The sequence below is a fragment of the Etheostoma cragini genome, chromosome 7 (assembly GCF_013103735.1).
Source record: "Etheostoma cragini isolate CJK2018 chromosome 7, CSU_Ecrag_1.0, whole genome shotgun sequence".
In the NCBI taxonomy this organism is placed as follows: Eukaryota; Metazoa; Chordata; class Actinopteri; order Perciformes; family Percidae; genus Etheostoma; species Etheostoma cragini.
In genome coordinates, this window is record NC_048413.1 from 12,667,188 (window position 1) to 12,689,556 (window position 22,369).

The 22,369-nt window shown below is 42.1% G+C and overlaps 3 protein-coding genes across 15 annotated transcripts in view; 2 read left to right on the top strand and 1 right to left on the bottom strand.

The window, feature by feature from the left end:
• Positions 1–1,669: 1,669 nt before the first annotated feature.
• On the bottom strand, positions 1,670–11,606 carry LOC117947470 (transmembrane prolyl 4-hydroxylase-like). Its single transcript, XM_034876443.1, has 9 exons — positions 10,771–11,606; positions 10,401–10,482; positions 5,266–5,462; positions 5,007–5,097; positions 3,849–4,011; positions 3,560–3,745; positions 3,151–3,241; positions 2,814–2,937; positions 1,670–2,161 (listed from the first exon to the last, which is right to left on the bottom strand). Exons 1-9 carry the CDS (start codon positions 11,143–11,145, stop codon positions 1,947–1,949), a joined length of 1,524 nt encoding a protein of 507 aa, XP_034732334.1. The 5' UTR covers positions 11,146–11,606; the 3' UTR covers positions 1,670–1,946.
• Positions 8,162–10,358, top strand: LOC117947485 (secreted frizzled-related protein 2). The gene is made up of 4 exons (XM_034876461.1): positions 8,162–8,793; positions 9,222–9,397; positions 9,478–9,564; positions 9,684–10,358. The coding sequence occupies exons 1-4, from the start codon at positions 8,228–8,230 to the stop codon at positions 10,001–10,003; spliced, it is 1,149 nt and encodes a 382-aa protein (XP_034732352.1). The 5' UTR covers positions 8,162–8,227; the 3' UTR covers positions 10,004–10,358.
• The window catches only part of LOC117947465 (cyclin-dependent kinase 17-like), a 37,526-nt gene continuing 26,135 nt past the window's right edge, over positions 10,979–22,369 (top strand). For 2 of the 13 annotated variants that reach the window (XR_004657244.1, XM_034876428.1), the window contains exons 1-3: positions 13,649–14,007; positions 19,457–19,650; positions 21,989–22,153. Coding sequence is in view for 12 of the 13 variants with exons in the window: in XM_034876428.1 (XP_034732319.1) it covers positions 19,488–19,650; positions 21,989–22,153 (328 nt within the window). In the remaining variant the exon portion in view is untranslated. Of the gene's footprint in view, positions 11,194–13,648; positions 14,008–19,456; positions 19,651–21,988; positions 22,154–22,369 lie in introns of those variants that run through there. The other 11 variants (XM_034876422.1, XM_034876421.1, XM_034876423.1 and 8 more) reach the window with 11 other exon arrangements.

Here is a 22,369-nt window from a genome sequence, read left to right on the forward strand (position 1 = left end):
GAAGCACTGTCCGGTGGCGTTTTACTCTGACGATGGGGGCCGAGTGGTGGAACTTTTGGGTTCACGGAGCCCCAGGCGCCCAAGGGTCTGCAGGTGGCCCCCAAACACAATAATACATAATTATAAACTTTATTTGTAATGCACTTACATTATGAGTAAATCTCAGTGTTCAAAGTCTCAATTTTCTCAAGGTATAGTTTGAGGTGCCCTCAGATGGTCGTGGGCCCTACACGACCACGGCCCACGACCATCTGACTCCAGATCCGAGGAGCGGCAGAACAGAAGATCACCCACAGTCTTGGGGTGAAGGAAGCGGTTTGAGTTTGTTGAATAGAGGGATCGCGTTAGAGTTAGAGGGGTGAGTAGTTCTTTTAGATGGGGGGTGGGCATTTCCATAGATGCACTGGGGGGAAGGGTAAGAAGGGAGACCTTACATTCAATCCTGGCGGAAACAGGAAGCCAGTGAAGTGAATGGAGGATGTGTAGTGGTCGTATTTTTGAAAATTTTATTTTTTTATCAACTTACGAGTTTTGAGTATGTGTTGTGACTTTAATCTGCCTATTCTTTTTTTCCTTCTATCTACTTACCTTCCGTAAGGCAATTATACTCTCACAGGGGTGTAGAATTCTGGTGCCCACGTACTAAGCCTGGGCAACTGGATCCTGATGGGGTTTTCGGGGCCTTTCTAGTCCCTATGATCTTCCCACCAGTGAATGCTGCCTAAGCCACTAGCATCGTGGCTGTGGGGGAGTAAAAAGTTGTTTGTGGTTTAAAGAGTGTCTGTGGCCAATGTGTCATTTATAAATATGCTTCAAAACAGAGTGGGCCCATAAGAACTGGCCCTTAGGAACCGGTCCCAATAGGATGCTAGCGCAGCACTTCTCAAATATAACGCAGTCATGACCACAATGAGAACCGTTTCTGAACTAGTTCACATTCAACGCACAGAAATTGCAGTGCTGTATTTGAGGTTGGGCGACATCTAGAGGACAAAGTGTATTTAACAGGTTTGGAAGAATGGCCAGTCACAACACCACAAGTAAAACATTGCTTTTTATGTTTCTTAACATAGAACAAATACATTTAAATCCAGTGAAAGATTCAGTGCAACATCAAGCTGTAATACATATGCATTACTTAAATAATAAATAATAATAAATAGCAACACTCAAATACTCTGACAATTAAATAGTTTTGAGTTGTGAGGATACGAAAGAGTCAATATTTCCAACGAGCGACCATTTTGTCCAGTCAAGAACAGTCCTGCAGTAGATATTAAATAACAGTTCATGATAAAAACTCTAGAAACATGAAGAACATAGCAGACATACATTATGCCACAAAGGTTTTCCTCAGGAACACATTCACAGATTCATTATTTGATATGGCTTGTAACAGAAGGCTTAAATTCTATAACAAATAGCACTGACCTGCAACGGGGGCAGCTGCCTAGTAAACCTTAAACGATAGGCAGCTAAGCAGGCCTCACTCCTAAAAATGACTGCATCTTTACCGGCCCATATCACAGTATCAATATGCATCTGTTATTGTACATAAGTGATATTTTTTTTTTAGAGGATGCCAGTCAATATTAAAAGTGTAATTCATATGTATTTGTTAATGCATTAGAAATGAATTGAAACAATGTATTCTGCCCACCAAAATTTCTATATCAAAATCTATGTTAAAATTCACTAAACCTTTGTGATGAAATTTACTTATGTATTAAGTGAATGTGGATATCCAAACAGTGGCTTTAGAGACATAATATAAAGCAAGACATATTTACTGTAAAAGGAGAAGATATCTGGTATGCTACTTTGTGCAAATTTCCTTTTGACCATAGCATCGGACATTACAGAAAGGTCTGTCAGGTCTCACTGGCCTCATAGATGCAAAACTTGGAACATTTTGGGACTTTGTCTCGTCACTGAAAAAAGCCTGACTATAGATCCTGATGGAGGTCACTGTGTGAGAGAGGTTGGTAATGCTCCTCCATGCCCGACTTGGCTCGATGCCTTTGAGCAACTAGTCTCTGGTAGCGGGCCTGCTGCTGGTGATCTGGGTCCACGTTTACCCAGCTGTTGGCTATCCATTTCACCCCACGCCTGACTGGGCAGTCCCCGTGGAGGGAATACTCATCCAGCTCACCCATCCAACCTAGGGTATGCAAGGGAGAAGATGAACAGCATTTGAGGAGGACTGAAACTCAGATATAACACTTGATGATTTAAGGGCAAAAGAGGACTTTCTAAGCTAGAGTATTTCAATTAGAAGAAGAAGACATACTTTATTGAACACACACTACACACAGGCCAGAAATACACACACATGCCCAGGAGATGAACTGGAACCTCTTAAACCTGGACGCTGGACTTAAACCAGCGACCCTCTGGTCAAGTCCTGTCAAACTGAGCTGCTACCACCCACAATCAAATTAGATACAAACAAGTCACATAAAGCTGGCCTGCCCGATGAGTTACAAAAATAAATAACCAAGAAAGCAGAGAGAGGAAAAAATTAAAATTGAGAACAGAAAACATGGAAAAAGAGGGGGCAGAATAAAGTGAAAATGTAATACATCTTAATATCTTGTTCCCCCACAAGCTCCAAGACTATCAGCTGATACTGGCAACTCTGTTTCCCAAATCCTGAAACAGATCTTCCTTTCGCACAGGTAATTTTTGCACTAGGTTTACTTAATTGATGTGGGCGGCGCGGCACATTTTGGGATTAAAACAGAATAGAATTTATGATCAATTGTCTCTGTAAAGTGTGTGCAAATGATACAGCTAAAGCTTTCAGTTCTTACCTCTACCATCAGATAGATGGTTGTACCAGAGCAGAGCTGTGCCAGCAGTAGGTTTTATTCTCACGTTCCCTCTGCCACATGTCTCCCGGGTGTCCGTCAAATCAACTCCAACCTGTTTCAGTGCCTGGGACACACAAAACTGTAAACAGCATGTGCCTAATCATTTATATTGGCAACCTCTGTTAACTTATGGGTCAGATTCCTTGTCATGGGTCAGCACCGTCTGCATGTTATCAGCAGCATTCAGCTCGTGTACTGTTATCATCATTTCACAGTGGTAAAAAATGAAAAAAAGAGGCTTTGCTGGTTTATGACTGAGTTGTTAAAGCACACTCACCTGCTCTTCATACGTACGGTTGTCTGCCACAGGAAAGGTGGTTTCACCACCTTCTTCTACAGAGCTGAGGTAGAATAACATGGTAAGATACCTGAGATAAAACCAGAAAATAATTGAAAAATTCAGATAAATATGAAACAATGTCTCCTCATACCCAAAATAGATTTTGTTTTCTGCGCCAGTATTTTGTATATCTGTCTATGAAATGGCAACACTTCAGCAATAAAATCAACAGGTGAGAAAGCAGATAAATTAGGGCCCAACAGTGATCATGACACAACCTACTATAAAAATGTAATGATTTGGATAATTAAGTTGTATGGGTCCAGTCTTTGATATGACTACTGAACTATCAACACAAGAAAAGCCAATGAATATAAACTAAACAGAATATACATATCATACATGCCTGCAAGAGACCTCTGGGAGAGCTGATGTGTTTCCTGCCAGTCGTGTGTGTGCGCAGGTAGTCTCTGATTGAGACGGGCTGCTATCATGGTGTGCATTACTGAAATCTCCGTGATCATAGCGAATCACCTGCAACGGCTCACTCAGCTCAACCAATGTGGAAGGCAGACGTGTCAGACTGATTAGTCTAAGCAAAAGACATAAGACAGCAAAACGCAAGCATATAACAACTCATGAGTGCATGGGCTAATAATGTGAGAGCATGACAAAGCGTGTCTATGTGTCGTTACCTGGTCCTGAGTGTCTGCAGCACGTGGTGGGATCCCGAGCCTTGGTAAAGCCACGTATGTTTGTTCCTCTGTTTGAACTGACTTAGGAGCTTCCCGCTTCGCTGTTGTCCTGGGCGCTGGGACACATCATAAACACGCCTAAAGTCCTCCAAAGTCAGCATCCCTGAACCACATACACACACACACACACACTTTATTCCTTAATACAGCTGGGAGTACAGTTAAATATAACTTCACAGCTAGAGACATGAATGTCTTTCAGTGGTATCACAATTCCAGTTCTGTTTTATTGAATCTTTAATTTTTGGACAATGTAATAAACAGTAGGCTTTAACAGCCTCCCTACTCTCTTTTCCTCAATGACTTATTTCTTTGTCCAACTTTATGCTATTACTCTCAGCTGAATGAATATGTGGCCCCCATCATTTCTCCTGGGAGCCACAACAATAGCACTGGGATGTCAAAGAAGAGGTGGCCTGGAGGGGGGTGAGTTAACGAAAGAGTAGTGGACGAGGGGGGGGGGGATCCAGGGGATCCGGGGGAAAATTGAGAAAAGGGGTTTGAGAGTAATCAGTTTTTAATGAGATAGGACGAGGCACATCCGGACTGGGATGTGTACAACGCCTGGCACAATGGCATCAGGTCAAAACGGTGTCACCCCTCTTCCGGCCTTGTCACTCACAAAGACTCGCACGCAATCACAGCGACATGTCAGCTACTTACTCTTAGCAGTACACAACCCCTCACAGTTCTCTTTTGGAAAGCCAAGAAATCAGATGAGCAATTTTCTCACATTACTTGCATTTGGAAATCTCAAAGAGCTCAACATTTAGATAGTGACATTTTTAATTAGGATTAAAAGACAAATTCATGTGGCCTACTTGGCTCAGTTGGTAGAGCAGGCGCACATATACATATGAGGTTTATGCCTCTACGCAGGGGTCCAGGATTCTAGTCTGACCTGTGATGATTTCCTGTTAGTTCTTCCCCCTCTAGCTCCCCTTCCTCACCCATCTGTCTTTTCCATTAAATGTGGAAAAGCCCAAAGAAAAAATCGTAATAAAATAAATTCATTTCATTTCAAGTCACATTCAGTTTATCATGGTGTCTTACACACACGCACGCACGCACGCACGCACGCACGCACGCACTACTAACCCGTTGGGCAGACTTCCAGACCAGTGAGTATCTGCCGTAAGTTGTCTGGGTTCAACCAAGTTCCATCTCGAGAGCGTGAGTGACTCACAATCTGGATGAGAGGGAGACGTTCTTTTCTTATTTCAACAAGAAGTGTAACACGTTCTGACAGTTCATCTCATTTTTCATTATTTAGAGTACTAGAATCAATTTTTCTGGCAATCTATATCCCCCCTACAGCTCTATGGCCCATGGATTCAAGCTATTTCTCTCTTGTCACCTCCTGTTTCTGCAGCAACCCATCCTGGTTTAGGTCCAACAGACTGAAGACCTCCTCTGTGCTGAAAGAAAGCAGTGGCTGGTTGGACTCCACTTGTGCCTGGCTGGGCGCTTCGGTCTGGCTCTCCATCAGACCCTTGAGCTGAGCCAGCTGCACCACCACACGACCCTCCTCCTCTGACAGGAAACCAGGAATCTCTAACAGGAACAGGATACACATACTCTACTCATCCAAATCATGTAATGCACAATTGTTTTCTTTTTTTCAATACAAATGACAAGGAGTTTGTAGAGTCTATATTTTCCCCAGGTCAGATTAAAAAACTTTCTGTCAATTTATGTTGACTTGCGCTGATTTTTGAAATCACAAATTAACTGTCACACTATGTAGCCAAATACACAATCACGTAAATGAAAGACCCATATTATCATAGTAGCAGCAGACTCTCTGTCTACCCAAGATTAGAGTGAGGATCAAGGATATATAGGTCTACAAGCTATCAAAGAGAGTGACTTAGAGATTATGCAACAAAAATATGCAAAGCGTGGCTGACAGTCTGGGTATCTTCACAGGTTAACTGTTTGATGTGCATAGTGATTCACACCTTGACACGTGAAGCTTACACACGATGATTAGGCAGCAGTGAAGGCACTTATTGATAAAAAGCAAATAAACTCAAACCTTTTTTTCTTTTCAACTAAAGATTCCCGATCACAGTCTATCACTTCCATCACCAAAAACGTCTGAAGTCTGAAAATTCTCACAACCTCCACACACGTGGCACTTAGTTGCACACCTGAGACGGTGAGTAAGTGATTTAAGTGGATTAGAAGATTTCTGTTGACATTACAGGCTTGATCCGTCAGACTAAATGGATTACTTTGGATTGCTTAACAAAACCTTTCAGTGTGAAAGGGCAATTTCAAAATAGTTTGATCAGTGTCTGCTAACAATGGTATAATTAGAATGTGTAGGACCTAAAAAAGCAAGACAAATCCCATAAACTACTTAGCATTGAAACTCTTTGCAATTGAAACACAGATTCAAAACAAGCCAATTGTTTTAGCATCTCTTCTTTTATCTGTGCCCAGAAAATAAAGATCATGTGGAATGCGACATTAAATTACATGCTGTAATAAAACTGACTACGGGAACAAAGAGTTAGAGGCTTTATATGACCCTACAGTTAAGTGTGTGAAAACCACTTAAATTTGGGAGCAACAGCTTGATGCTAATTCATTATACCGTTCTTTCTTGCATATATTTAGTGGGTGTTTAAGCACAGGAAGTCTTTAGTGAATGTATACATAGACTAGTGTGTATATAATGAGTACAAGCTATTCCTTTGTCACTCCCCAGTGAGCCATGTCTGGTATTGCCTATCCCACGGGCAAGTTTAATGAGTGACGACACTGGACTCAGTGCGGGCTTCTGAGAGTCAGTAATAGCTCATATTAATTAGTACTAAACAGTAAAAGAACTTGGTATTCTCCTTTACAACTAATATACATATGAGTAATGTTGTTCCAAGACACTTCACGTCAAAACAGGCTTCTCCTGTTCTTTAATTTTGAAATGCGTCTCTAAATATTTCAGGGCCATCTGCATTTCTATTTTTCCCAGAAAAATGGGTACACCAGCAAAGAGTCCTATTCTATTAGATCCATTTATTGAACGCATGTGTGAAGGTGCAAATGACTCATTTCATTTCCCTCTTGTTCTCTTCCAAAAATCCATCCATGCCTGTCAGTCGTTTTCCCTCTTAATAAACGGCTTCCGGCAGGTTGGCTGTCTGTACAGTAGAGACCTTGTTTGTCACCCGTGTCTTCTACACTGTACCCACTTGGTTAATCCCTATTGTCCAGTTTAGCCTCATTAATCTCGATAACTGATATGAATGAAGGGGGACAGAGCCTTCCTCTTCTCCCTCCCACCACTGCCCTGTCTCCCCCGGAAAGGAAGTGACCTGCTTGTCAGAAACAGGAATCAGGCCATGGCAACGCAGCAGGACGACAACCAACTTTGTTTGTGTAACACACTCACACACACACACTCACACAGACACACACACTATTGGTTAACCTGCTCATTTATCATGTGGTCAATAAAGCAGACGATAGTGGATAATTCCTACCACAATACCTCAAATGTCTTTTTTTAGGACTAACATCAAAGCAAACCCAAAATGTTCAGGTCCATATAATGGAAAATGAAAAACAGCAAATCCTTGCTTTTTTGAGGAGCATTGTTTCTCAGAAAATGTTACTTAGTCAATTATCAAAAAACGTGATTAATTTTCCGTTGATCAACTAACCGTTGCAGAGGTGCCTGCACACACGTGTCACATGTTCTGTCACTTAGAGAGTTTCGGATGTCGATTACCTTCTCTTGAAGGATTTGAGCTCTGCAGTGATTTCACCTTAGGGTCAGCCAAATTGTCTCCTTGCTATTATGGGCATCTTCTATCTCTTATGGGAAATAAATACTAGTAAAAACACAAATTCCCTTATAGCAGCAGATGGAGAGATTGCTACAAAATAAGGAGTGCACAAGCAAAGAGGTCAGGTCGGGGTAGTTAGGTGTGGGTTGGAGGAAAATGCAGGATGGAAGGGGTGGAGGAGTTTCACTACATGAGGGCCTGTCTCTTCTTCCATTCATGCTCTGGGGATGAAAATGGCAGACAGCCAAAAGTATCAAAATGCCAAATCATCCACGTTACTGGTCTTGAGCTCTGTCAAACACACTTAAATCTTCTCATAAATGCAAGTGGATCCACAACTCTAATAACACATTGTGTGCCCCGCCCCTTTTCACCTCCCCTTACCCCTTCCTATTCAAATCACCGCCCACTATAAATACACCTATTCTGCCACCCTCTCCTGCACTGTCACACAGGGGGCTTCATTCACTCAAGGGACAAACTTCAGGATTTCTCCTCCTTTCCAACGTCCGTCCCAGGAGAATGACTGCATTGTTCTGCCCTCATTTTCTCAGAAAGTCCTCCCATTCGGCCTCCCTACTATTTCTCCTTCTGCTTGCTGGTCAGAGCAGTACAACAGTGGCTGGTCCTGGTAGAGTAAGGGTAGGCCTGGAGGGACGAGTGAGGGCTGAGGGCAGGGTTAGATCTGGAGTAAAGGACAAGGGCGGTAACAGTGTGAGTGTTGAGGGCAACACTGAAACTGGATTTGGAGATCCTCATGTCTCTAGACCAGGAGCTGCAGCAGGAGAGGATGGTGCGGGGTGGGGGGACCCTGGTACTGCTACTGGAATCAGATCCATGCTTTCTCTAGGTGAAGGTGGACTGTGGGAGCCCCGCAGTTCCTCTCGCTGTGTCCCTATCCCTCCAGGAATGGCCTTGTGCCAAAACATCGGATATGACACCATGAGGATGCCCAACCTGCTGGGCCACGAGTCTCCAGCTGAGGCTGTGCAACAGAGTGCCAGCTGGTTGCCACTACTTGCCAGAGAGTGTCACCCTGATGCCCGCATCTTCCTCTGCTCTCTCTTCGCACCCATCTGCCTTGACAGGTAAGTTGACAAAAAAATTATCCTTTTTCAATCTTATGTTTTACTTTTTGTAGAAACTATAGTGTTCACAGGCCAGTACACTCAGGTTTTTTTTTTAGAAATGCTTGCTACTGTATGGTATATAGTGTAAAATATAAACAAAATAAAATCAATATTAATAAGACAAAAGAAATAGGGAGTAGGGTCATCAAGAGTTAACACCTTTTGAAAGCTATGCAAATTAGTGCTGGTTTCTGGAGAAAAGCCAGAAACCAAGCCATCAAAGCACTATAATCTCATTTTTGTCAAATTAGCACCTCTCAGTTTAGAAAAAGAAAAACAAATGTGATTTAATCTAGTTGTTTTGTTCCCACCACTACACTATTGATTCAAATCTTTTCATTTATTCAATGCTAACAATGTTCCCCTCTCCATCTTTTCTTTATCAGATTTATATCGCCTTGCAGGAGTTTGTGCGAATCTGTACGGGACAGCTGTGCACCAATCATGAGTTGTTATGGCTACCCCTGGCCAGACATTCTGCGCTGTGACCAGTATCCTGCAGACCATCTCATGTGTATCTCCTCTATCACCAACAGCACTGTTACCACAGGGGGACGTAGAGGTAAGAAGCAGACTACATAGACATTTGCTTGAGTTGACCTCATTCAACAAACAATTCAATTAGAAGTTTGACCATTTCAGTGCCTCAGGCAAGCTGTCGGGATTGTGAGCTGGAGGAGGCAACCTCTTCAAAAGATACACTGGAGACCTTTTGTAAGAGTGATTTTGGTGAGTATCAATATTGTTTAATCTCCTGCGTTTTCTATCAATTCTGGACAATTAATAGAAACAAAGAGCACACTGAAGTCGATGCCAATCAGGGTTTTGTTTATCTGCTTTCTTCCCAGTTGTGAAACTGCGTCTAACACGGCTCAAGTATAGCCCAGTAACCCTGTCTCAATTCACTCTGGCGGCCAAACTGGACGTCCTGAAGCATGGACCCCTGTTAGGTGGGCAGATCCGCTCCCGCATACAGCTGTGGCTGGAGAGGGATGCCACCTGTGTAAGGAACATGACACGACACAACCCACGAGGCGGGACCTTCCTAGTGACGGGTACAGTGCAGGGGGAGCGCCTGGTGGTCACTAAGGCTTATCACTGGCAAAGACAAGACAGGAGCCTGGTGGTAGCTGCGCGCAAATGGAAACGTCACAGATGCAGGAGCTAGGATTAAGTGCTAGGTTCAAACATTAAAAAGAACTGAGATGTGGACCAAACATCAAACAAATATGTATACACAGAGGATAGGCTTAGAATTTAGAATTTGAATGTAAATTATGCTTGGTCTTGTCTTTTTTAAATAATTTCCAAACTTGTCTGGTTATGGAAGAGATAATATGCTGTCAGTTGGTCACAAAGGAGCTCATAAAGTACCAACACTGTGTCTCTCAGGCAGCTGAGGACAAAGAAATAAAAGATGTTTAATAGAAAATGTCAAATGTACATATCTGTGAATTTTAAGTAGATACCACTAGTCTATATTTGTATGGCTTTGAGAAAGATTAAATGTTGTGTTCTAAATCTTAATGAGATGTCCTTGTAGTCAAAGACAACAGTGCACTTACCAAATAGCAGAGGTTTCAGGCTGATTGTCCTCATCTCATGTGTTCTGTCTGGCACAAGGGACACCTGCTGAACGTGACCCACCTACAGATGGACAAGCAGCATCATCAACACACTCAAGACATCCGGGTTTAACTGCATGGACACTTTTCTAGCAACTATATGTCCCATTCAGTGCTGATGAATTTGAAATGTTTCAGGTCGGGCTGCTTCTAAATTAAGATAGGCATATACTGACATCCTGTGAGTATTTTACAAGACTGCTTACGTGTTCTTTTAATATAAAATATCAGTAACGTTGACCGTACTTTTAGTAAGTTAGCTAGCTAAATTGCCATATTCCTCGTACTGAAATTATGGCAGTTTTCTTACCCGTATTCCCTCGATTCGCGGAAGACTGAAACTTTGAGTGTAGTCCTCCTCTTCGTGTAACGTTAGGTCTCCTGCAGCTGGGGCAGCATGGGGCAAAGGGGGCTCGCTTTCGCCAACTGATGCTGAGCTGACCCCGTCCCCACTGACAAGATCGCCGGGGCCGTTGTTGTAGTGCACGTACAAAAGCAGGCCAATAACATTCAGGATATACACATGAAAGAAGACCATGATTACCACAAAATAAGCCCGAGAGCAGACATTGCTTCTCTGGATGTTCAGTCGCGTGGAGCGCAAAGGGGCTTTGAGGGACGATGGTGGTTTGTCGCCATCCTCGTGTTCTTCCTGCTCCATTAAATCTCCCTGATCGTTTTCCATTTTCGCACCAAACAATCGTAATGGAAATTGGAGCTATCTATTTACAAGGTAATGTTACTGTCGATGTCTGTCGCGTTACGTATGTTGTTTTGATATAATTAGCTGGCTCCTTGACGTTAGCGAACCTGGTTTGCTAGCTAGCCAACTAGCTAAGGTTAACAGTTAACGGCAAATTCCTGGCTATTTCGATAATAATCACTGCTGTCGTCTCTGCTGCTTTTACCCAAAGACACAGGGCAACACCAAGTGAAAAAGCAGGTATGGCGACAGTCGTTTTCTTCAATAAATAGAGGTGTCATCATTAACTAAATCCCGTGTTAGCTAGCTAACGTTAGCTTAACTGGCTGGTGCCATGGTGCGCTGCACCTGACAACCTGCCTAACAACAAGGCGGGGCAAACTAACGACTACAGATGAGCTGCCATTCCAGGTCCCACAGTAAACCCTTAGCGGCCTCTAATGGTCAACAACAGAGCAAAAATATCGTCTGGACCTGACTGACTTTTTTTAACACACTCGAAGTGGTGGAAAATCCTTTACAACAGTAAACGTACAATACAAGACCCACTACTATCTACGTTACAAGGAAAGGTTGGGCATTAAACACTCTACTGTACTCGAAGTAGCCGTCAAAGATTTAGTGGAGTCAAAAGTTGCTACTGTAGGCCTACATTTAGACTAGGTAGGACCTATAATGCTGCGTTCTATTATTTATCCGTGTAACCTCTTAAATGTACATACTCAAGTAAAGTACTCTGCCTCAAAACTGTACAAACGTAGCTAGCTTACAGTATTTTGATAAATATAGCCTACTTTCCACCACTGCAGTCCCAAACCCCAACTACTTTTGACTAGTCGCCAAGAGTTAAAAACAGAGTGATTAAATAAGCCTATAGGTTTTACTTCATTCATCATTGTTTTAATTAATGTAATTGATAGTCAGTGTTATATTCAGTTATTATAGCCTACTATAAAGTTGGGGGAACTGGAGTCAGATTTAAAACATTAGACCGCCCTGGTTCCTAAATGTAGGCTACTCTTATTTCCAACCCTCCACCCCTTGTGACACAAGCCTAAAAGCCTGAGCCCAAACTGAGATAACCCTAATGACATAATATATATAAACTAAGAAAATTACATAAATTGGTTTATAGGCTGCATTCTTGTAAACGCAGCAGAGTGCCCATTTTATAAGATTTTATCGTCATTTATTTGAATACTAATCGAATAGGCCTACTTTAAAAATACCAGAAAAAGCTTTCAAAACCCACCATGTATCATTTTTGTGTAAATATTCTAAACAAAATTGAACATATTTGTGCCTACAAGTTTCAAATAGGCTTTTATGGATTGTTATATTTCACGTGGTATTGCATTATTGTACCGGTTTTGCCTTTTTTGAGTTTCATTTTTATGGCTACATATACAGGGACTAGAAACTCCCTGTAGGATTTTCTCTAGTGAACGAATTCAGTCTATGAATTGAAACATACTGCTGTTGTTTGAATGAACCACACGGTGGCAATAAAGAACAGCAGACAAACTTCTCCTCAACTGCGTTTGCTGTGTCATCTGCAAATTTCTGACGTAATTGTTGTGGATCCAGGTGTTCTCCCAGGAGAAAAAAGGGTGATCATTAAGTTTTATACATTTTTATTTTATTAAAAAATATTTAAAGCACATATGAAAATCTTGGCACTAAAGGCCTAGTTTTCCAGGAGGTAGCAATTTTATATCAAATGGACAATATGCTTGTTACTTTTGTATCTGGGCTGTATTTAAATGTACTCCAGTTGACCCAACTCGTATTCTCGATTCTGATGTGTGAATGACTTTAAACATTTTCGACTTTGGGACCTTAGGAAAATGTATTTCAAAGGGGCAAGCACAACTTGGCAATTATCCTTATAAGAAGTGGAGGATCATACTGAGAAATTTCCATAATTTTCAGTACATGCATTATTCACAAGGAATTTCTCTGGTGCACATTTAGAGATGGGAACGGTGTCTGGAAAATGAAGGCTAATTTCCCCCGTGACACTGCCCCCCAAAAGAATCTGTCTGTCCCCCTCCCTATTTTTTTTTATTTAACAAAAGAGGGACAGGGTTGGGGGTGGAGGTTAGACACACACACACACACACACACACACACACACACACACACACACACACACACACACACACACACACACACACACACACACCAGAGATGGCAAAAGTACTTACTTCCCGAACTTAAGTAGAAGTACAGATACTTGTGTTAAAAATACTCTGGTAAAAGTACTAATGTAACGAGACAATTTTGTAAAATGTAAGAAGTAGAAAGTACCGGTATTTTTGGTAAAATGTAAGGCGTAAAAGTAAAAACTCGCGACAAAAAATAGTAAAGTAAAGTATAAATATCAGAAAAATCTTCTTGAGTACAGTGCAAATACTTCGTTACTTCCCATCTCTGACACACACACACACACACACACACACACACACACACACACACACACACACACACACACACACACACCCCTTGCGGTGTTTTCCGGGATCATGCCACTTCTTCCACTGGGATCCACACAGCAGCAACGATTTGGCTGATCATCACCGGACGGGACGGTGCTGTTTGTAAGCGAAAGTTAAGACAAATAATGTATTATTACCGGTCAATGATGCACGTACTCCGGCGACGGGACACTGCGACACACCATATAATACAGGGATAAGATTTACCTGTCGGATGATAGGCAATCTGCTGTGTTTTACAGCAAAGTAGTTGGTAGAACTTGTCGCAGTGGATTCATTCCAACCTGCTGCCTGGATTACCGTAAACAAGTGGAACAATAGTCTCCTGCAGCAGAAACACTAGCAGGTCAGTGGCAGCGGTATTTGTGTTTATGTTCAGTCTGTCTTCACTTGATCCTAACGACAATGTTGGGATAAGCGACCACATAGACCTATCACTTGACGTTGCAGGTGGAGTTTTTATATTTATCATTTTTAAAAACATAGATATCCGGTGTTTTCTACTAACATACTGCATACGTGTGCGCCTGATGTCGGCTACGCTACTCTTCAAATAGCACTGTGAACCCCGAATCGCAGTAGGAAAAGTGTGACACCATACACCGTAAACGTGTTAAAATAGCGATAAATGGACCAGACCAACTTGAATTTAAGTCCCTAGAGCAATACATTTAACATAGTCAAGCCTACAATAGTTCCAGGGTTCAAACCCATGCATATTCACAATTATAACGTCGAGATTCTGTCAGGGATGATTCCAGTCCTATTTCCACGGAGTTTCTGGGCCAGTCGGGTGGCTGTGTAACTTTTCTTGGCCCTGCGTGACTCTCCTCCTCCCGGATACTTCCGTCAGGAAAACACGGGGAAAGAGGAACTGACCGAAACGCAAAAGGCCTGGAAGGAAGAGGAATCTCTGCCATGCAGGCCCGACAAGAACTGCGATTTTGGATTGTGGTCCGTGATATCGTTTTAGGCTGCTTGCTAGTTTCATGTTACGTGGGATACATACCAGGACCCTAGCTCGTCTGCAAATGTGACAGTCCAATCCTACAGCCATGCAGTCTTGTCGTAAACCTCGTGGATGTTCCCCGATGGCAGTGTTGGCTACTGAAACCGAAATAGGTTGAGCAGGTATTGCCTGTCCATCTCAGTGTGGGATATCCGAAATAAATATAGGGTGTATTATATTTCTTTAGTTACAGACTCAAGGTCCAGATTAAAAAAAAGTACACTCAACACATTACAAAATGGGTTCAGACCAAACACAAACATAGGATGTAGGGTATATAGGGTCTATATATTTTATGACACATTTATTACAGACAATTGGACTACAGTTTTGGTAAGGGGATCGTTACCAGTCTTTAAAACACCATACGTAATTGAATGACTTTTGTAAACTAGCTGTATGTGTTTGGGGCTTCCTGCCTGCTCCTACATTTTTACACAGTATAGTGCCCTGGAACTATGTGCAGTTGTACCGGATGCACCTGTATCTATGTATTTGGGTTTGAATGTTACACAGTTGTACGCTATTCAGTGGTCTAAAAATGACGTTTTTAATAAAAAGGGAACTCACTGAGATTAAAATGATGTCTGAGTGTCCTGACCAGTAACAATAATAATGTCACTAAGCAATTAATACGTTTCGGCTGGTCAATTATTTAATGATCATGTACCAACTTCCAGTTGAATCATCACATGAATGTTTGTTAAACGTTTTGTCTGAAGTAATAAGTTACAATAGAACACAGGTCATTACATTGAACAGCAGTTTGATGATTTAATATGGAATTTTGGCATACATTTGCCTTATCAATATTTGAAAAACGTTATTTTTTTAAATATTGTGACATTGATTTCAGCCAGATTATCCAATCCTAGGTGATGTCAAAGCAACGTTTGTGTGACCCCTTTAAACCCAAACCCCCCCTAAATCATATGAGGCAGACTTTCTATTCTCCTTCCTCCTTTTGTGGCTAAAAATGTCATTTCAGATTTGTTGCCTTGTCTTTTTGCAGTCTTGTGCTTCTGCTTATTTTCCATCTTCTTTCCATAATTTCTTCTCCTCATCTAACATGGAAGCTTTAGGTAAGGCCTAAGTGACAGAAGAGATGCTAAGGAGGAACCACTGGCTTATAAGGAGAATGGACAACTTTTTAGGTTATCTGTTGGTTATGTGTGTGTTTGTGTGGATGTGTGTAGCATTCAGTAGTTGGGCAGATTTTTGCATTACTCATGCATCCTCAGGCCTCAGCGCCAAGCATTGTTCGGAGTGCCACTGAGTGCCCATTCCACTCTGCCACATTGCATGTGAGTGCATTCATGCATGTGATCTATGTGCCACTGAATTTGCAGAAGAATGTTTGTTTGTGATGAAAAGGAAAGAAAGAGACATATATCAGCTACGACACTATCTGGCTGAAACAAAATTAGATTTTGGCCTCACTCTTGGTCAAGCTGTTGAAAATGGTCCTTTTGTTTTAATAAAAGTAATATCTGACTGTGTGTGTCAAATTTGCAACTAGTGTTTATGTTTACTGCAGACTTAGGTCCTTAGGTCCATTCATTCATTTACCTCCTAAAGAGGCATCGGGCTATTTGGCAGAGGAATCCCAGAGCAAGGCTGGCAAAGATTACATGCTGCAGCACTGTTTGGCATCCCAAGCACTGGAGGGCTGGAAGTTTTTAGCTGACATGAGCATGTGTGTGTGTGAGCGCTGTGAAGATTTTTGCCTTTCTCTTTTCCCCTCACCTCAGACACAGAATCTGCGGTTCCAGCCTGGGCCTGTAACCTAGCAACCCAAGTGGTGTGTGTCTTGAATAAATCAGACTTGTTCCCCCTCTGTCCTCCTCAGGGATGTTTCTGTTCACCTCACCTCCATGCTATCACATCCGTGCAACCACACACACACACACACACACACACACACACAGAAACAAATGTCCACATGCTATAAACAGACACACTCAAGTAACTTTGTACAAAGTTGGAAAAGGTTTTATTTCTTTACTCCTGTGTATCATTTACCCAATCAACATTCACTCTTTTTGTTTTATTACACATGCTATACTGCGCACAAATTCATCAATAGTGCCCTATATTGCTATCAAACTAAACTAAAACGGCAGAAGCTTTTGAAGTGTCTGATTGAGAACTGCCTCCGTCATCTGGAGTGGGTCCCTTCATTTAGTGGGAGTTATGTATCAGAGTTGTTCGTGGTTTGCCGGGTGTCTGGTGAGTGTGGTCTACACATGCCTGGAGCCACATGTCTCGTCCCACCCACTGTTGTGCCTCTGCCAAGCTCATCACACTGCCACGTCCATCTGCACCACTCAACATCCAACGCACAGTTGACCAACACAGATACACTCAGATATTATAACCTAGAAAATGTCTTGTACTTTCTTTATATAATATAAAGTGTAAAAGTATCTTACTGACTGCAGCCTAGTTTTTTGTTTGTATATATACACAAAGCTAATATGGCAACATTGCAGCAAAGATCTTAACGTATTAATATAGCATCAAAAAGTAATAAAAAGATGGACAGTAACTCAAAGTCAGGCAGACATGTTTATGTTACTCCATGAATTCAAACGACAGATTAAAGAGAAGCTGTATTAGATGTACAGTTACACTTAAGGTTGGCAAATATGTTCTTTATATAGCAGATGGGAAAAGTTTACAAAAGTTATTAGTTAAATATTCCCATTAAATGAATGTTGATTGCTTATTTTGCATAATTGTTTACAAGGCAGACTACACCTTATTTCCTCACGTTATGAATAAAATTGGAAACTCGACAACATGCATAATATACAGTGGTGGTACCCTAAAGTGTTTCCCTCTATGAGCCTCTGGGTAATGAGATTCCCACTGCATTACTGTTTGGGCTAATTCAACAAAGATAAGATGAAGAGTGTGAAATTAGTCATTGGTGTGTGTGTGTATGTGGGCATGCCCAGATGCAAACGTAGGTGTGTGTTAATGATAACGCTAGGATATTTATCTGGATAATAAGCAGTGCATTTTATTATCGGCTGTTCCCCTAAAATGTGAGTCATATGTGTGGATGGATAAAGGCTTCACGAAGAGAACCCAATCTCCTTGCCTAAGCAGGCTTCCTATGTAGTGAAGTCTGGGGTAACATGCAAATGATGGGGGAAGGAGATTCATTCTATACTGATAATCCATGGGTGACGGATGATATGAAATGAATGTGAGTTGCACCCCTTTTGTTCTTTTGTTGAACTTTTTTGTCTTCATCTTAAAGAAACACCTCCAGCTGAGGTGCAAACTGCATCCAAGTGGGCTCATGTAAATTTGCAGAGGCAACGTTGTTAGCAATGGATACTCTCCTCAGCGCATCTTCTACGGAAAAAAAGCTAGTTGTCCCGGGTTTGAATTCCCTCAGAGCACTGGCTGTCTCTAATCGGCCGGAATGACTGAAAGCCCGAAAGGATGAATGGCTTTTGTTGAAGCATCCAAGGTTGGACACAAAGAGAAAGGCAGTGGGTGCCGTGCGTGTGCGTGTGTGTGCTCTTGCGCATGTCAGCTCTCGAGCCCTTATGGGTTAGATTGAAGTAGCAGGAAGTGGAAGGGAGACAGAAATACTCAGCCATAGCTGCTTCTACCTCCAGGCCAGTAAAGCAGAGCATAGAGGAACACGACACACACAAAATGACTTCAGCACACACAAATACACTCCTGGATAGACACATACTATGCATACACACAGGAACCAGATTTACAATATCTGCTAACGGGCACTCTAAACAATATATAAGTTTGAAAGCTCAGTAATGTTAAGAGTTATACACTTGCAAGTACGCAATGGACATAGGCGGGTTACCGTGAATATGAATAGTACTTTGCTGGAGAAACAATATGGTCTTTTTCTCCATTTATTTTATGGATGGCATGCTTCTCTCTCCAGTAATAATACACAGTATATACAGTATTTGAAATTTCCATTAGAGTTGTTTGGTTGCTGTCACATAGACACTAGCTTAAGTTAGACTTCCGTGGAATCAGCCGTAGAGTGTGTATATAGTATGAAGAACTTTTATTATTACATTTTGGGCTTTTACGGCCTTTTAAATGATAGGACAGCTTGAAGAAAAGAAAAAGGGAGAGGGGGTGACGACATGCAGCAAAGGGCTGCGGGTCAGATTCAAAGCCGGGCTGCTGCCAAGATCTCAGCCTACATGGGGCGCACACTGCAGTGGGTGAGCTTGAAGTCGTCCCGAGAACTTAATTCTTGTGATATTTTCGTCCGCCATTTTTGCATTGGAATACAGTAGATGTCAACAGATTGAATACCACAACTTAATGGATACTTGATGAAGGAGCCAGTGAAGTGTATGTCAATCACAGCTCATCAGGGAGAGCTGCTCTTGTCTGAAACCTCTGCATAGTCAGCCATTTACATGCTTTTTTGTAAAAATGTTGTTTGTTGCCCTCTTTCTCTCCCATTCTCTTGGTCTCTCTGTGTCTGCTCTCTCATTCTATGTCTTTTATTCTGCAGTATTTGCACTTGGGATACATAACAATGAGAACAAACGCTGTGCGAGCAAACACAATCACCGGGAGCCCAAAGAACTGTAGAAAATGCGCCGCGGCTGCAATGCAGTAGTTTCACTGTACAATGAAGATTAGCTGGGCAGCGTGGAGCTAGCTGTCGATGGTTTTAATGAGAACAATGACTGATGAATTATTATGATGATGTGGATGCAGGTTGGGATGATGATGACGATGATGATGATGTTGATGCTTGTCCCTCCCCTCTTAGGCCTCTGGGCCACGGTGGTGTGGTTGAGAAGATGGACAGGATGAAGATAATCAAGCGGAGGCTGTCCATGTCTCTGCGCAGCGCCCGGCCTGTCGATGACTCCCTGTCAGAGCTGGCAGAACAGATGGCGTTGGATGAGCCATCCGCGGCCAGGGAAAATGGTGAGACACGGGAACAAGCGCACTCGCACACAGGTATACACAATTACCTTATCTAGTGCCATCACACAGGCATCCAATATGCATGAGGGGACCTATTTCAAACTTTGCAGCTGACACAAAATCTTCAGAAACTTTCTTGGGAATAACTTTATATTTATATTGTTATTATTATAGCAGTATGCTGCATGTCAATACTGCATCTCTGCTCATAACAGACGAAACAGAAGAAAGATTTTTAGCAATGCAGCGAGTGTTGTTATTATAATGAAAATGAAGAGTAATTGTATCACTTATATGATCCTTTAGGGAGTCCCACAAAGTGATTAGTTTGACTCCAACATCTGTTGTGGCTAGCGTCTTACAACACAGGAGTAGCCATTTTATTAAAGAGTTTCTCATGTGTTCCAACAGCTTAACACCATCATTTGGAATCTTTTTAATACATTAAGAAGCATTAACCAATGTAGTTGACTTCAAATGATAGTGTAGCTGGAGATAATCAAAATATATAGGTCATAACTGATCATCGCAGGACATGCAGGAAGCAAAACTATGTTAGCAGATTTTACACTGTATGACTTCCAATTACGATGGACTCCTTGAAATAATGTATTTGTTAATGGAAATATCTCATAAACCTTTAACATCTTCACCTCATCATCAGCTTCATAACCATCACTTCACTGTGTGTTTCACTTTACTAGTTAATCATCAAGAGTGGAAGGAGTTCTATACTGGAAATGTATTGTGAATTCAGAAAGCTTCGTTAGGAATTCACAGACATTCATTTGTGTATTCAAATGAGCAAAAGAGAATAACTCGGAAAAAGCAATGTCATTCTTAGAAACTCTGGGAGCCATCTGCTGGGCATCCTCTAGGATTGCAGTTCCCCTTTTTAGAAAAATCAGAGACCTTACCTGACACAAAAGCTGTGCATGTGTATGATTGGTTGTTGTGTGTGTTCGCCTCCTATTCTGGCTCCATACAGAAACCAGGTCAGAACACAGAGCGAGACAGGTTGCCTCTTTTTCAGCAGACGCTTTGTCTCAGAGAAAAGACAGACAAGAACAAGAAAAGGCTCAGTGTTCAAATATAGCTGTGCTGTTTTTTATGCTGGAGATGTTGGCTGCTCTGCAGTTTGGATGCAAGGGGCAATTATGTTTATTCTCTGTTACTAGTTGTTGTTATTCCAGCTCCTGGGCTGCAACATCCATACATCTACTTTATTAATTTCACTCCCTGCCGTATCTCTCCTCCTTCTTCTCCTCCTCCTTTTCCTATTTTTACATGCCGTTCTTTAGTCATAGCTCAAGCTATGTCAGTTCATTTCAAGAGAGTGCTCAGAGCAGGAAAGAGTTGGATGGAAGAAGTGATGTAGAGGATGAAGAGAGGGACATTAAACTTTAACCACTGCACTACATCTTGTTCTCATCAAATCCACTCTTGCCCTTTCTCCTTGCCGCATCACCCTGGTGACCGCCACGTCTCTATGTATCTTAACTCAGGCTTTGCAAAAGAGCGGTAAAATACTCCCATTTTTCGAAGTGCTAATTAGTACTGACCTCAGATCTGTTCCTTTACTGTGTTCTTGGAGGACCTGTGCAGGCGTGACTGTGAGGGAATCATGGGAGGGTTTAAGAGGAACACGAAACCCTAATGCTTACGAATCGCAGTGCAATTTACATTGCAATGTGGTGGAAAGACAGGAGATGTAGCATGTAGGCTTTCACCCATATTCTGCACAAGAGATTCAATAATACCAATAAAGGTGAAAAGAAGGTGATGATACCTGCATTTTGACTGGGCGTCCTACACAAAAAAGTTAGTTGTTTATTCATAAGCTTAAATTTGACCCACAACAGTCAGCTAAGTGGCTACTCCAGTCCTTCCATCATTGTTTTCCCTTACTTCTGTGGCTTGGCGTCTACATTTACGTTTGCATGTCTCTTTTTCTTTGCTCACTGTTCTTTAAAATCAGTCTTTATCCGCTGATGACTCAAAATATTTTCCACTATGCATGCTTCATTCCTCATACACTTCCCATGGCTATTTCTGTTACTGTGTGCCACAACGGTATCCTCTTCTAACATGAGTACAGCATCTGTATGAATTCCCGCCATTTTATCTGACATGTTGTACTGTTTCTAAATGTTCTGCTACCTTTCAGTGTCTGGTCTTTGTGTGACCTTGTCGTCTTTTTCCCCTCTGTCTCTTTTTCTCCTGTTCCTGCCTACAATTTCTATCATCTGCCTGTCTCTATTTTGTCCTTCTGAGCTGTGTCCTCACTTTCTCGCCTTTTTCTTGCACTTTCTTCTTGTCGCCCCTCATTGTGTCCCTCACCCTGGCTGTCTGCCTGCATCATGTGTCTCAGAGCCCATGGTGGTGTGCGCCGTGCACCCTCCCGCGTCACACAGTGCCCCTTCCTTCCTGCGCCAGTATGCCAGTCACCTGGGCCGCACCGCCCTGCGCAGAGAGCCGGGCGGGGGGCTGGAAAGAGACAGAGCCTACCTGAGCCTGCACAGGACTGGATCTCTGGGTACACATGCACGCACGCACACATACACACACACACACACACACACACACACACACACACACACACACACACACACTAGCCTGTAGCACATTTTATTCTAGAAGTCAATCAGTAGAATAACTTAATATTCAGCTGTGCATTTGTATAATAGTGTTTTCACCAAAGCAACGTTATGCTTGAGCAATACTGCCACCTGTGGTTGGAAAATCACGCACA

Bases quoted from the DNA above. Each gene is read 5' to 3' on its own strand.
- LOC117947485 (XM_034876461.1), top strand. From the start codon at position 8,228: ATGACTGCATTGTTCTGCCCTCATTTTCTCAGAAAGTCCTCCCATTCG. The intron at 8,794-9,221 runs GTAAGTTGACAA...TTTCTTTATCAG, and splicing joins GCACCCATCTGCCTTGACAG to ATTTATATCGCCTTGCAGGA. The intron at 9,398-9,477 runs GTAAGAAGCAGA...TGACCATTTCAG, and splicing joins TACCACAGGGGGACGTAGAG to TGCCTCAGGCAAGCTGTCGG.
- LOC117947470 (XM_034876443.1), bottom strand. From the start codon at position 11,145: ATGGAAAACGATCAGGGAGATTTAATGGAGCAGGAAGAACACGAGGAT. The intron at 4,012-5,006 runs GTTAGTAGTGCG...TATGTGGTTCAG, and splicing joins TCTGGAAGTCTGCCCAACGG to GGATGCTGACTTTGGAGGAC. The intron at 3,242-3,559 runs GCATGTATGATA...GTTTTATCTCAG, and splicing joins CTCCCAGAGGTCTCTTGCAG to GTATCTTACCATGTTATTCT.